General features: G+C 41.3%; 1 protein-coding gene across 1 annotated transcript; it reads right to left on the bottom strand.

Moving 5' to 3' along the window:
* Positions 1-609: 609 nt before the first annotated feature.
* LOC138908954 (uncharacterized) lies at positions 610-4,202 on the bottom strand. The gene is made up of 4 exons (XM_070199783.1): positions 4,049-4,202; positions 3,493-3,929; positions 1,684-2,682; positions 610-1,170 (listed from the first exon to the last, which is right to left on the bottom strand). Exons 1-4 carry the CDS (start codon positions 4,200-4,202, stop codon positions 610-612), a joined length of 2,151 nt encoding a protein of 716 aa, XP_070055884.1.
* Positions 4,203-15,314: the final 11,112 nt, after the last annotated feature.

Genomic DNA, 15,314 nt, shown 5'->3' with positions numbered 1-15,314 from the left:
AGTACCAAAAGGTGTCACACCCATAATTTCGGAGGGACCAGTCCTCTTAAATTTCAGTTTTCCAGGAAACAACTTCAACCATGAGTTGAATAACAAAACAAGATCGTCCACCTTGAACTCCTTGTTCCGAAAGTATTTGTCATAAAGGTACTTAATCTTCTCTTTGTACAAGGATGAACTTGCAAATGCATGGTACCAGAACTTATCCAATTAATTCAAATGTGCAACCCGCAAGTTAGCGGCCGCATCCCCATAAAGATTCAACTTCTTTAAGGCCCACACGACTTTGTGCTCAAGTTCTACCAGAAGATAACAAGCTTTGCCAAAGCCAACCGGGTATGGAGACATCCCGATAGGAGTTTTGAAAGCAGTCTGATAATCCCATAGTGCATCATCTAGCTTCTTTGACCAATCCGTTCGGTTAGCATTGACTGTTTTGGACAAAATACTCTTTATCTCCCGGTTGGAAACTTCCACTTGACCGCTAGCTTGTGGATGATAAGGAGTCGTAGCTTTATGAGTGACACCATACTTTCCAAGCAAAGTGTGAAAAGCCTTGTTGCAAATATGCGACCCCCCATCGCTTATGATAGCCCGTGGAGTACCAAATCATGTGAGAATAATCTTCTTCGGGATTGCCACCACACTTCTCGCTTCATTGTTGGGTAGAGCAATGGAATCAACCCATTTAGACACATAATCTATCGCGACCAAGATGTAGGTATTTCCACAAGATCTTACAAAAGGACCCATGAACTCAATACCCCACATATCAAAGATATCAATCTCCAAAATGGTAGTGAGAGGCATTTCATTCTTCTTCGATATTCCACCGGCCCGTTGGCATTCACCACATCTTTTCACCATATCACTTGCCTCTTTGTAAGGAGTGGGCCAATAGAAACCACAACTTAGCACATTGGCCACCGTTCTTGCTCCGCCATGGTGACCACCATAAGGCAAAGAATGGCAAGCCTCAAGAATAACATTTTGCTCTTCGTCCGGCACATATCTTCTAATTACCCCATCCGTACAAATTCGAAAAAGGTATGGCTTGTCCCAATAATAATCTTGACAACCCCGTTTGAGCTTCTTCCTTGGATTTGAAGAGAATTCATCCGGGATGATTCCACACACAAGGAAGTTTGCTAGATCCGCGAACCATGGTACCTACTTCATTGAAATAACCAAGAGTTGCTCGTCGGGGAAGGAGTCATTGATTTCAAGGTCATCATGCGGCCTCCGCTCCTCCTCCAAATGAGGCAAGTGGTCCTCCACTTGATTTTCACTCCCTTTTAGATCTTGGATGTCAATATCAAACTCTTGCAACAATAACACCTATCTCATCAATCGAGCTTTTGAATCTTTCTTGCTCATAAGATAGCGAAGTGTCGTATGATTAGTATGAACTATAACCTTTGCACCCATCAAGTATGGGCAGAACTTCTCAATTACAAACACAATGGCAAAAAGATCTTTCTCTGTAACGGTGTAATTGACTTGGGCATCATTCATGGTCTTACTAGCATAGTAGACCGGATGAAAATCCTTGTTGATGTGTTGCCCCAAAACTGCTCCAACCGCTACATCACTAGCATCGCACATGAGCTCAAAAGGAATACTCCAATTAGGAGTAGTGATAATGGGAGTGGTTGTCAACTTGAACTTTAGCAATTCAAAGACTCTCATGAAATCATCATTGAAGTGAAAATTAACACCTTTCTCTAAGAGCTTGCACAATGGGTTCACCACTTTAGAAAAATCCTTTATGAAGTGCCGGTAGAACCTCGCATGACCCAAGAAACTTCGCACGCCTTTCACCGAAGTTGGAGGTGAAAGTTTAGAAATCACCTCTATCTTCGCCTTGTAGACCTCTATTCCATTCTTTGAAATTTTGTGGCCAAGGACAATGCATCCCTCGACCATGAAATGGCATTTCTCCCAATTCAACACCAAGTTAGTTTCTTGACACCTTGCCAATACTCTATCTAAATTTTCCAAACAATCATAAAAGGAGTCCCCGACTACCGAGAATTCATCCATGAAGACTTCAAGGTAGTCCTCTACCATATCCATAAAGATCGCCATCATGCACCTTTGAAAAGTCATCGGTGCATTGCATAATCCAAATGGCATCCACTTGAAAGCGAAAGGGCCATAAGGACAGGTGAAAGTTATTTTCTCTTGATCTTCCGGGGCAATAAGGATTTGGTTGTAGCCCGAATATCTATCTGTAAAGTAATAGAAAGCACGTTCGGCCAACCTATCAAGAATTTGATCAAGGAAGGGAATTGAAACATGATCCTTCCTCATGACTTTGTTAAGCTTGCGATAGTTCATACACACTCTCCACCCGGTCACCGTTCTTATGGGAATCAACTTGTCCTTGTCATTGGTGACCACTATCATGGACCCTTTCTTTGGGACACATTGCACCGGATAAGTCCACGAACTATCGGAAATGAGGTAGACAACCTTGGCATCCAACCATTTGATAATCTTCTTTTTGACTACGTCTTGCATTGCTTCGTTGAGTCTCCTTTGATGTTCAATAGATGGCTTGGCATCTTCCTCCAAGTTAATCTCGTGCATGCAAAATGTGGGGCTTATTCCCCAAATATCTTCCAAAGTCCATCCAATAGCCTTCTTCCTCTTGTGGAGCACTGCCAATGTGGAGTCAACCTGCACGTTACTCAAACAAGAGGAAAAAAGAACCGGTAAAGTAGAACAAGGGGTAAGAAATTCTTACCTAAGATGTGGAGGCAATGGCTTCAAATCCAAGGTAGGAAGCTCTTCAATTGAAGTCTTTATAGGAGGAGTTTTCCTATTCTCAAGATCCAAGGAAAGTTTCCGGGGTGCATAGTTGTATGACCCCATTCCTTACAAAGAATTCACACATTCCATAAAGCCATCCATCTCGTCATCATCAAAGTTGAGCAAGACGGCCTCCAACATATCACCCACATTAATCGTGGCACTTGTATCATCAATAATCATATCGGTCACCAAGTCCATGAAAGAACACACTTCATTGCAATTTGGTTGCCGCATAGATTTGCACACGTGGAACACCACCTTTTCATCACCTACCCGGAAAGTGAGTTCTCCGGCTTCCGCATCAACAAGAGCCTTCCTCATGGCAAGGAAAGGTCTTCCAAGAATATTCGGCACCTCATAGTCCACTTCACAATCAAGAATAACAAAATCTGTTGGAAGAATGAACTTATCAATACGAACCAATACATATTCAATCACTCCTAACAGTCTCTTCATTGTACGATCGGCCATTTGTAATCTCATAGATGTGGGTCTTGATTGGCCAATTCCCAACATCTTGAAAACCGAATAGGGCATCATATTGATACTTGCCCCTAGATCACAAAGAGCTTTAGCAAACTCGGCACTTGCAATGGTACAAGGGATTGTGAAAGCACCGGGATCTTCCAATTTAGGAGCCATCTAATGCACAATTGCACACAATTGATGAGTAACCTTGATAGTTTCAAAATTCATCGACGGCTTCCTTGTCACCAAGTCCTTCATAAACTTTGCATAACCCGGCATTTTCTCTAAGTCTTCAACTAATGGCACATTTATCGAGAGACTCTTCATCATGTCAATGTACTTTTTGAATTGATTCTCTCCATTTTGCTTGGCGAGCCTTTGAGAATATGGAAGAGGTGGCTTAGGTAATGGTGCCTTAGCCTTTTGCACTACCGGTTTTGGTGTGTCAATAATATGATCCCTAAACGGGTTCACTTCCTCTTGAGTATCTTCCGCAGTGTTAACAATAGCAATCCGCACTTCATCATTTTCTTGCACCACATTGTTTGGGATCTCCTCTTCTTCTATCACTTGCTCATCATCCACAAGTTTCCTTTGACTTGAGGTGGGTGCATTCCCACCTCTTCCACTTATTGTAGTAACGGCTATGGCATGCCCCGTATTGATCCCACATTTATGTTCACCATCGTGTCACTTGGTAGTGCCTCCTTAGGACGTGAATTTAAAGCTTGAGAGATTTATCCCATTTGCACTTCTAAGTTACAAATCGAGGTGTTGTGTGAAGCAAGTTGAGCAACGGAATTGGCATTCTTCTCCATCATTTTCTTGAACATGTTCTCAATACGGCCCATTTCATTGTTAGAAGAACTAGGACCATGTGAAGGATAAGGAGGTGGGTTGCTCAGTTGTTGATACATCTGGGACCTTTGAAAACCCTACCCCCGATTTACTTGATTGTTATTCCACCCGCCTTGATTGTTGCCTCCCACATTGCCTTGGTTATTGTTGTTATGCCAATTCCCTTGATTATTGCTTCCACTCCAATTGCCTTGATTGTTGTTGTTATTCCAATTGCTTTGATTGTTTCCACCACTCCAATTACCTTAGTTGTGAGAATTCCAATTGCCTTGATTATTTTGAGGTCTCCATTGTTGTTGGCTAGGGCCTTGGTAGTTGTTTCTTTGCCCTTGAAAGTTGTTCACATATTGGACCTCCTCTTCTTGGTCATTGTAAGATTCATCTTGATCAAATCCACTATCATCTTGCATAAAATTTTCCACTCTTTGTTGTACTTGTGGACTTCTTGTTCTTCGCTTGTTCACCATCATACCTACTCCCTCAATTGCATTGACTTGCCTCGAGTTTTGCACTTGTTAATGTTGAGCCTTTGCCAATTGGTTCATACTGGTAGTCAACTCAGCTATGGCTTGTCCATGATCATGCAACTCTTTGTGAAGGTGAATCATATTGGGGTCACCTTGTGAAACATTAGCCCGAGACTGCCACGCCGATGAAGTATCCGCCATCGCATTCAAGATATCACACGCCTCCGCATAAGGCGTAGTCATGAAGTTCCCACCGGCAAGTTGATTCACTATACATTGGTTGGTAGTATTGATCCCCCGATAGAAAGTTTGTTGAATCATGTTCTCTATCGTATCATTGTTGGGGCATTCTTTCACCATTGTTCTATACCTTTCCCATATCTTATGTAGTGGTTCATTGGGCTCTTGATTGAATGCTAGAATTTCATCCCGAAGAATAGCCATGTGCCCGGGAGAGAAGTACTTAGAAATATATTTCTCTGCTAATTCATCCCAAGTATGAATGGAATGATTTGGCAAATGTTCCAACCAATCTAGAGCTTTCCCACGTAGAGAGAAGGGGAAAAGCCTTAGCCTAAAAGATTCATCGAAGACATTTGTTTGTTTACTCCCCCAACATGTATCTACGAACCCCTTCAAGTGTTTGTATGCATTTTGACCCGGTGCACCGGTGAAAATCCCTCATTGCTCGAGCAAAGTGAGCACCACATTGGTTATTTGAAAGTTGCCCGCCCTAATACGAGGAGGGAATATAGCACTTGCATACCCTTCATTCGACAATACCTGGTGTGGAGCCGCTCGCGGTGGAGGTGGGGGTGGAGGCGATCAGCCTCGTTTATTGTCTTGAGGTTCAAGAGGGACCTCATCCATTTGATCATCCTCAACGTCCACATCCCCCAAAGGTAAGTTTCCGAGCTCATTGTTTGCCATAATTGCACCTAAAATTTCTCAACACGTTAGTAACATGAAAGGAAAAGAAGATATTCCCAAAAATACACCTAAATATATAGCTAACACCGTTTTTAGTTCCCCGATAACGGCGCCAAAAATTGATCTCGTCCAATTTCACACCTCAATTCAAGGTTATGAAACAGTCGAACGCAATGATAGTACCCAACAAGAGTCGGGGTCGATTTTCGCATGGAGCTATATATGGGAGTTGGGAGTATATATATTGTAGTATGTGAATTTCACTATCTCAATTTACACTTCCACAAATTTGAGTTGTTTTTAAGTCTAATGTAAAACTAAGAGTGCAAGTTGAGAAATAAAACAATGAAATTGTTTTTGTTATTTTTCAAGTTTTTTAAAAGCCTAGGGATATGACCATAGCCTAGGTGTTTGCTTAATCGGATATAAACCTTAATGCTTGTTTTATTGATCGAGGTGTATTATAGCTATCGACACTCAATTATCACTCAATACCTCTCGGTCAGGGAGTCATTGCAAAAAACGGTTGATAAAATCTCAAGTCGGGCTATTACTATCTCTAGGTTGAACCCTTTAATTGGGATTATCAATCTCTCGATTGACCCAATTTCTTGCAAGCCGAGTTTTCCTAGACTAAGTCTCTATTTTTCAAGTAAAGATCAAGTCAAATAGGCATGAACCAATGTTTACAACCATTAATTCCACAAATTCAAACATGAACAAGGCTAAATAATAAACACCCAACCATAAACAATCATTAAATTAAACACCCATAAGGTTTAGACACTAGGGTTGGTCATAATCCTAGTGAAAATCTAGCTACTCATGCTTGAAATTGAAAAGAAGAAGAAGAAGAAATGATAATTAAACTCATATTGCAAGATTAAAATGATAAAATCTATGTTAAAATAGCTCAAAATATGAAAAACTACTAAAAAAAATAAAGAGAAACGGCTACTGTAGCTGCAGATGTCAAAAGGTAACCTAAAATTGTGAAACTCGTCTATTTATGTCCTTGAGTTCAGATTACTCCTTTTTGAGTTGGATTTTATCTCGGAAGTCCATATTCCAATATTCCTATAATTTAGCACATTTTATCAGTTTTTGGGAACACAATTAAACGCTCTTGAACTAAAACAAAAGCTAAAAGGCGCCAATAAGTAGTCAAAATCTCCACTTATCATTAACCCGCCAAATTTCTCGAAGTCTTTTGTTAAGCTTTTCATGAATCATTCTGAACCATCAGTCATAGTCACACACTCGACCTCATACCGGGTAGGTAGTAGTATTCTTCGTAGAAGCTTCCTTAACATCATGTAACAGCTAACAGTGGAATCCCTTACCGGCATATTCCAACGACGTTGCACTGGGTACTACTACCACGAAATCAGTAAATCCTCCTGAACTCATGCTCGCCCACAAGCCGAATAAGCCTGATCCTTCCCCATTGACATCAACTGAATGTTCAACAATACATTCCAAACTCAAATCATACTACATCTAAAACGATAATCAAATCTTCACACCCCTCTTCATTTCAAGCAACTCCTTTCGGCCATACTCAATCTTTCTTCGTTCCGTGACCATCATTCCAAATACAATCCGTAGGACAAATCACCTTGCATCATGATTCCCAAACCGTTCTACATTTTCATAAGGCACGCGGCTATCCTACCACGAAATCCATATGCTAATCTGATATTCTTACTTCGGTTAAACCATTTCCTTTAAGAAACTTCTCAATCTGTGCTCTTCATACTTGACCTTCTAGTACTTTAACCACCACGAAACACTTCCCGTCATGTCCACCCTTATACTTTGCTGCCAAATGTTGCATCAAATAAGAAAATCTATCTCTGTAGCACCTGAACCAATAAATTGTTACCGACACTAAGCCTCTTCGAAGATCATCTTTCATGAGCCATCAACATTAGAAGTACCAATTCGATTCTAAACCACTGCACACCGCTATCTCTGACCACCGCCCCTCAGACACCTTTTCACAACACCCTGCCCCGAAGGCAAAATCAAGGGAGACCATAACACCGACGAACTGTAATGCGTTTAAACAAGGGCGATGGCATCGCATCACAAGGAAATTTCCACCACACCCGAGAACACCAAGTCTCGTTACTTCATCAATCAAACCTGGACATCTATAGTCCTATTGCCTTTCCTCCGATGGAATTAAACGTTGAACCCCTCAATCATGCACTGAGAAATCCTCTCTTCATGCCATTCACTGCCTCAACACATAAACGAGCACCTTACCATTTCACCAACATTGTGTGATAACAACGCAGAGACATCGTAGCAATCCATGCATAGTCTTGAAACCATAATAAATATAGATAGTAAGCTGGAACAAAGAACATCCTTCCGCAAGGTGACGATAATAGCCTGCACGAACACGCAGGGAAAACATCATGCACCACGTCTGTAGTACCACTACAACTCCTCGATGTCCAAGTCATAACAACTTTTCGCGTCGCATAAGATTAAGTAGGAAGGAACTGAAGGCACAAGCTTCAATGGAATCAAATCGCACGATAGGGAATCAAGAAGGGAAGTGCTCCTAACAGCCCTGTAGCCTCTCGAACATAAGTACAGACGTCTCCATACCGATCCGCAAGACTCTACTAGACTTGCTCATGGCTCGGGAGACCTAAGTGAACCTAACGCTCTGATACCAAGCTATCACGACCCAAAATCTACTAAAGGTCGTGATGGTGCCTAACACCGCCGTCAGACAAGCCAACAGTGATTTATCAATTACTTTACTCATTTTAGTAATTTGAAATCATGATTTTCCTTAGTTGAACGATATAAAATAGGATTTACATAGTAAATGAAAATATTTACACAATTACAACAACGAACAATCCGTAGAAAATCTCCAAAGTCGGTATCACAAGTGCATGAGCGTTTTCTAAGGAATATAGTAATAATACAACATCTATCCCGGATGTAATAAGACAGAATAAAATAAATAGTACAATGGGGACTTGATGGACTGCGATGCATAGCTTAAAATGCAGCTCACCTAAAGTCTCCTCAACAGGTGCGTATACGCGCCAAGATGATCGCCAAATGAACCTGCCAGTTCCTGCATATTAATGCAGAAGTGAAGCATGAGTACCTAAATCAATGTGTACCCAGTAAGTATCTAGACTAACCCCGGAGAAGTAGTGACGAGGGGTTGACATCGACACTTACTAAAGGTCCAATAAAGCAATATAACAAAACATAAGCATATATACAACGCACGGTAATAATAAGATAAATCTGTAAGGTTCATAGTCTGCCAATTATTTCTTTTAAAGTATAAATTTCCCTTTTCTTGTAACCTGCCTTAACAGCTCAAAAATTATCATGTTCCAATATCAAATAAATAAGGAATACCGTATAATATGTCGGGCATCAGTAGAAAGATTAACTCGTGAACATTCAGACTACTAGCGATATAACGCACGATTCTGCCGATGTCGTTTGGCCCAATCCAGAATAATGTGTACACTGCCAAGGGTCGAGCGGCACGAATCATAGATGCATCTATATACTGCCGAGGCATTTGTCTCACTCCACAAGAAAGGGGAGGAAGTACCCGAATTATGAGACACGCGTTTACAATACAGCAGAGGGGCATAAATTGAATATAATATGTACCATTTCTTAATTAACTTTCCCAAAATTCAAGGTGTTAAGGCTTGGCCTTTTCTACTTACGTTAATTTCTAATTGAAATTCAGTTATAACTTTAATCAGTTAAGCAAGCATAATGAGTTCAATTAATTCAAATATCACAGGATAAAATCCTAAGTTTACCCGGATATAACATGCTTTAGCTACGTACGTGTAATGACCCGGCTGGTCATTTTGAGAGTATTAGACTCGAACCCCTAAATAATGCTCCATCTATTTCATTTTTGGGTTTGGTGACTCACTGGAAAGGTTGGTTTTTGGTTACAGAGTAAAATGAGGCACAAAGTCCCAAATAAGGGAGTTTAAGTCATAGGATATTACCGTAGTTTGAACAGTGTGAAGATGACTTCGGAATTGAGTTTTGACGGTTCTTATAGCTCAGACGAGTAATTTTATTCTTAGGAGCATGTTCGGATGTTGAATCGGAGGTCCGTAGGTCGTTTTAGTGTCAATTGGAGAAAGTTGGAAAATGGGATGATTTTGGAAAGTTTGACCGACAGTGGACTTTTTGATATCGGGTTCAGATTCTGATTCTGAAAGTTGGAGTAGGCCCGTAATGTCAAACTTTCCAAAATCATCCCATTAGGTTGAGGTCCCGGGGGCCTCGGGTGGATTCCAGATGGTTTAATTATTTTTAGACGTAGAAGATTTTTGGTGTTGGGCTAGTTCTGGTGTCATTGCACCTGCAGTGGGTTTGGCCGCAGGTGCGGTCTCGCATAAGTGAGTTAGGAGTCATAGATACGGAGGCGAGGAGGATGGCCAGTGGTCGTAGATGAGATGTGAAGGTCGCAGAAGAGGAATCGCTTCTGCGGAAGATTGATCACATGAGGGGACGAGTGTGGATGTGTTTTCGCAGATGCGAACCCGCAGGAGAGGGATTGGGACCGTAGAATTGGAATTTGTACCAGGAGTTGTTTCCGCAGAAGCCTATCTAGGGCTACAAAAGCTTATCTGTAGGTGCGAAACCTGGAGCGCAGGTGTGGGCCTTGAGGGACTTTAGTGATTTTTGCAGAAGCGAAGGAATTTACCGCAAAAGTGGTTCCACAGGTGCAGTGGAATTGGCCGCAGGTGCAAAAAGCCTGGGTAGTGTTTAAAACCGAAGGGTTTCATGATTTCTTTCATTTTGGACTTTGCAACCTCGGTCTAGGGCAAATTTTGAGAGCATTTTAGAGTGATTTATTGACGTAAGTCTCTTGTACTTATTTTTGATCAATAATCTTGTTTCCCCATTGATTTTCCCACCTAGATTGTGTGTGTTTAATGTGGAATGAGTTTGAAGCTAGGGATTTGGATAGTTTAATCAGGGGATTTGAGTGGCGATATGGCGTCGGATGTTAGTAATTTTGGTATGGGTGAACTCGATATCGAATGGGTGTTCGTATTTTGTAACTTTTACCCGATTTCGAGACGTGGGACTGGGTCAACCCTTTGGGGTGATTTTTTGATTCTTTGCTAAAGTCATAAATTTATGATTTAAATTAGTTTCCTATAGTTTTATTCATGAGATTTAATTGCTTTTGGCTAGATTTGGGCCATTCGGAGTTGGAAAGTTAAGGGAAAGGCATTCTTACCAATTGATTGAGCGGGATTTGAGGTAAGTGACTTGTCTAACTTTGTGTGGGGGAAATCCCCTTAGGATTTGGTATTGTTGTAACACTTTGTGATATGGGAGCATCGTGTATGCGAGGTAACAAGTGCGTACACAGGATAATTGTGGAAATTTTGATTCTTGCCGAGTTGTCTTCTTTTAAATTCCTTAACTAAGTTGCCTTAGCATATATAGTGATCATGTTGAGCCTAGTATCGCATGTCTACGTGCCTTAACTCTTACTTGCAATTTGTGCAACATGCTTAGTTGAATTACCTGCTTCCCTTAATTTGAATTAAAACTTTAACTGTAAGTTTCTTGCTGTAAATTCGTTGTTCCTTTGGTTATCTACTGCATATTTACTTTGGGACTACGAGGCAGTTCCTCGGGAGACCCCTCCTGTACTGCATATTTACTTTGGGACTACGAGGCATTTATTCGGGAGATCCCCTTATACTGCATATTTACTTTGGGACTACGAGGCATTTACTGGGGAGATCTCCATGTACTGCATATTTACTTTGGGACTACGAGGCGGTTCCTCGGAAGATCCCCCAGTACTGCATATTTACGTTGGGACTACGAGGCGTTTACTCGGCAGATCCCCCTATACTGCATATTTATTTTGGGACTACGAGACGTTTACTCAGGAGATCCCCCTATACTGCATATTTACTTTGGGACTACGAGGCAGTTTCTTGGGAGATCCCCTGTACTGCATATTTACATTTGGGACTACGAGGCGTTACCTCGGGAGAGCCCCTGTTGTTTATAAATGTTTGTTGTGCTATTATATCCTAAAGCTTCTCGTTATTTAAATTCGCAGTCATTTCAAATATTGTTATATCTTCTACCTTACTTTTCTTCTAAAGTAGTAGGGCCCTGGCTTGACCTCGTCACTACTCTACCGAGGTTAGGCTTGGCACTTACTTGGTACCGTTGTGGCGTACTCATACTACACTCTGCACATCGTTTTGTGCAATTTCAGGTTCTTCCTACCAGGCCAAATACTAGTGAGCTAGACTGTACGTGGATACTTCAAGGTATATCTGCCAGTGTCCATAGACCACGGAGTCCCCCTTTATCCTTATTATGTTGTTTCCCTTATTCTCTTTAGACTTGATGTATAGAGACACTTAGTATTTTCTCTTAGAAGTTTGTGAATTATCTCTACAGGGTTTTGGGAGTTGTAATTATGGATTTGCAGTTTTACATTTATATATCATGTGTTAAGATTGGAGTTCAGTTTATATTTCAGTTATTCCGCAAATTGTTAGGCTACCTAGTCTCATCATGACATCCCACTAAGGGAAATTGGGGTCATGACAGTACGGACTCTCGTCACCTCGTGCGTACATAGCACCCACAACTAGTTGCCTATTACAATCGTAGTTCCCCCCTCACAGAGTTAGACAAGAGACTTACATCGCTTCGAAGATTCATAACCGGCTCCAAAGCCTCTCTAACACATCAAACAAAATGTTGGTTTATCCAAAACTATTCAAACAAATATGCAAACCAATCAAAATATACTCTAATACCCATAGTTAATCATTTTATACATTTCCCCACTCCGCTCGAAAAGTCGATAAAATTAACCCTCGGGCCCACCTGCTCAGATTCTGAAAATTTACGAAGATAAACTTTACCCATAATGCCACGAACTAAAATATATAACTTATTCAAAATTTCGTGTCCAATTTCGTGGTCAAAATCCAAAAATACAAATTTTAGGTTTTTTACCAAAAACCCCACAATTTCTACTAATTTCATGTTTAAATCCTTATACAACCCATGTATTTAACTTGTAATAGGTGAGAATCACTTACCTTGTGTTGGTTGATTATAATCTCTTCTTGAAGCTCTCCAAAATTGCCCCAACCAAATGAAAAATGGACGAAAAATGGCCAAATCCCCTTTTTAGAAAAACCTTACTGCCCAGCGTTCTTTCGCATCTGCGGAACATGAGTCGCTTCTACGGCTCCCTTCATTCCCCTTAATATCCGCGTCTGCGGTCCCTCCAATGCTTCTGCGCCTTCGCTCATACGGCTCCTCATGCGCAAATATGGTCCCGCTTCTACGGAACTCGATCGCGTCTGCGATCCCAGCCTTCCTCAGCCATTGCGTTTCTGTGATCGATCAACCGCAGGTGCGACTCCGCTTCTGTGGTCCACCTACTTGCTTCTATGACCTCAGCCCCAATAACACCTAGCCGGTTTTGTGACCCCCTTGGCCGCTTCTGCGGCTCCGTACTTGCAGCCAAAACCTCGCAGGTGCGGTTATTCCAGATATGTTGCCACCAGCATTTTCAAAAGGTCAAATTCAATCCGTTAACCATCCAGAATCCACCCGAGGCCCTCGAGACCTTAACTGAATACACCAACACGTCCCAAAATACAATACGAACATAGTCGAGCCTGCAAATGACATCAAACAATGCTAAAACCATAAATTGCACCCCAATTCAAGCTTAATGAACTTTAGAACTTCAAGCTTCAACATACGACGCCGAAGCTTATCAAAACACGTCCGATTGACCTCAAAATTTGCACACAAGTCATAATTGACATAACGAAGCTACTCCAAGGCTCGGAACTCCAACGGGACATTGTTAACATTAAAATCCACTTCAAGTCAAACTTAAGAATTTCTTAAACGTTTTAAATACCAACCTTCCATATTAAGCGTTGAAATCCTCCCAGGTGATCCAATACTCAAGCCGAACATACACCCAAGTCCAAAATCATCATACGAACATGTTGGAACCTTCAAATCCCAATTCTGAGGTTATTTACTCAAAAATCATGCCTTAGTCAATTCTTCCAACTTAAAGCTCCCGAAATTAAAATTCTGACAACCTGTATAAGACATAATACCTGATGTGAAGCTTCTCAAGGCCTCCAACTACCGAACGATGTGATGGAGCTTAAAACGACCGGTCGGGTCATTACATATAGTGGATTTTGGGTTGTAACAACTTGGTATCAGAGCGTTGGGTTCACTTAGGTCTCACGAGTCATGAGCAAGTCTAGTAGAGTCTTGCGGATCGGTATGGAGACATCTGTACTTATTTTCGAGAGGCTATAGGGATGTTAGGAGAACTTCCCTTCTTGATTCCTCTTCGTGCGATTTGATCCCATTAGAGCTTATGCCTTTATTTCCTTCCTACTCAATCTTATGTGACTTGAAGAGCTTGTTATCCAATGGATGCTGAATGGTTGTGGTGGTACTACAGACGTGGTGTATGATGTTTTTCCCTTAGTGTTCAGGTGGTCTATTATCATCGCCTTGCAGAAGGATGTTCTATCATTTCAGCTCAGTAGTTGTATTTTCGATAGTTTTGAGGCTATGCACAAATTGCTATGATGTTCATGCGTTGGTATCACACGATGTTGGTGTAATGGTAGAGTGATCATTTATGTGTTGAGGCAGTGAATGACTTGAAGGGAGGATTTCTCAGTGCATGATTTAATGGTTCAACATTTAAATCCATCGGAGGAAAGACAATCGGTCTATGAATGCTCAGGCTTTGGTTGAGAGAGCAGCGAGTCTTGATATTTTTGAGTGTGGTGGAATTCTCATTTGTGATGAGGTATTTTCGTCCTTGTTTGAATGCATTAAGGTGCGTCTATGTTATGGTCTTCTTTAATTTGCCTTTGGGGCAAGGTGTTGTGAAATGGTGCCTAAGAAGCGGTTATCAGAGATAGCGACGTGTAGCGGTTCAGAATCAAATTGGTATTTCTAATGTTGATGGCTCGAGAAAGATGATCTTCTAGGAGGTTTAGAGTTGGTAGCAATTCATTAGTTCTGGTACTACTGGTATAGATTTGATTTGAGGCATCATTTGGGCAGCAAAGTATGAGGGAGGACATGGCGGGAAGTGTCTCGTGGTGGTTGAATTACTAGCAGGTCTAGTATGAAAAGCAGAGGTCAAGAAGTTGCTTAAATGATATGGTTTAATCAATTTGAGAGTGACAGAGCAGCATGTAGATTTTGTGGTATGATAGCCACGTGCCTTGAGAGAGTTCAATGTGATTTGGGAGTCATGGTGGAAAGTTACTAGGTCTACGGATATTGTTTGAAATAGTGGCTACTGCACTGAGGAAGATCGAATATGGCAGAAAGGAGTTGCTAGAAGTGAAGAGGGGTGTGAAAACTTGATTATCGTTGGGATTCAACATGACTTCGAGTTTGGAATGTATTGTCGGACTTTGAGTTGATGTAAATGGGGAATAACGGACTTGTACAATTGGTGGATGATCACGGGCTAAGGAGGGTTTACTGATTTCGTGGTAGTTGTATATAGTGCAGCATAGTTAGGAGATGTCAGTATGGAATTCCACAGGTGGGCTATCTCCTATGGATAGGTCAGTGGTTATGTGATTTTGATGAAGTTTCTACGAAGAGTTCTACTTACTATGAAGCGGAAGGTCGAGTACACGAATATGGTTGATAATTTGAAATGTTCTTGAAAGGTATAATAAG

This window comes from Nicotiana tomentosiformis, chromosome 1 (assembly GCF_000390325.3).
Source record: "Nicotiana tomentosiformis chromosome 1, ASM39032v3, whole genome shotgun sequence".
Classification (NCBI taxonomy): Eukaryota; Viridiplantae; Streptophyta; class Magnoliopsida; order Solanales; family Solanaceae; genus Nicotiana; species Nicotiana tomentosiformis.
The sequence above is the reverse complement of the archived record's forward strand: the minus strand, read 5'-3'. Positions and strand labels throughout refer to the sequence as shown.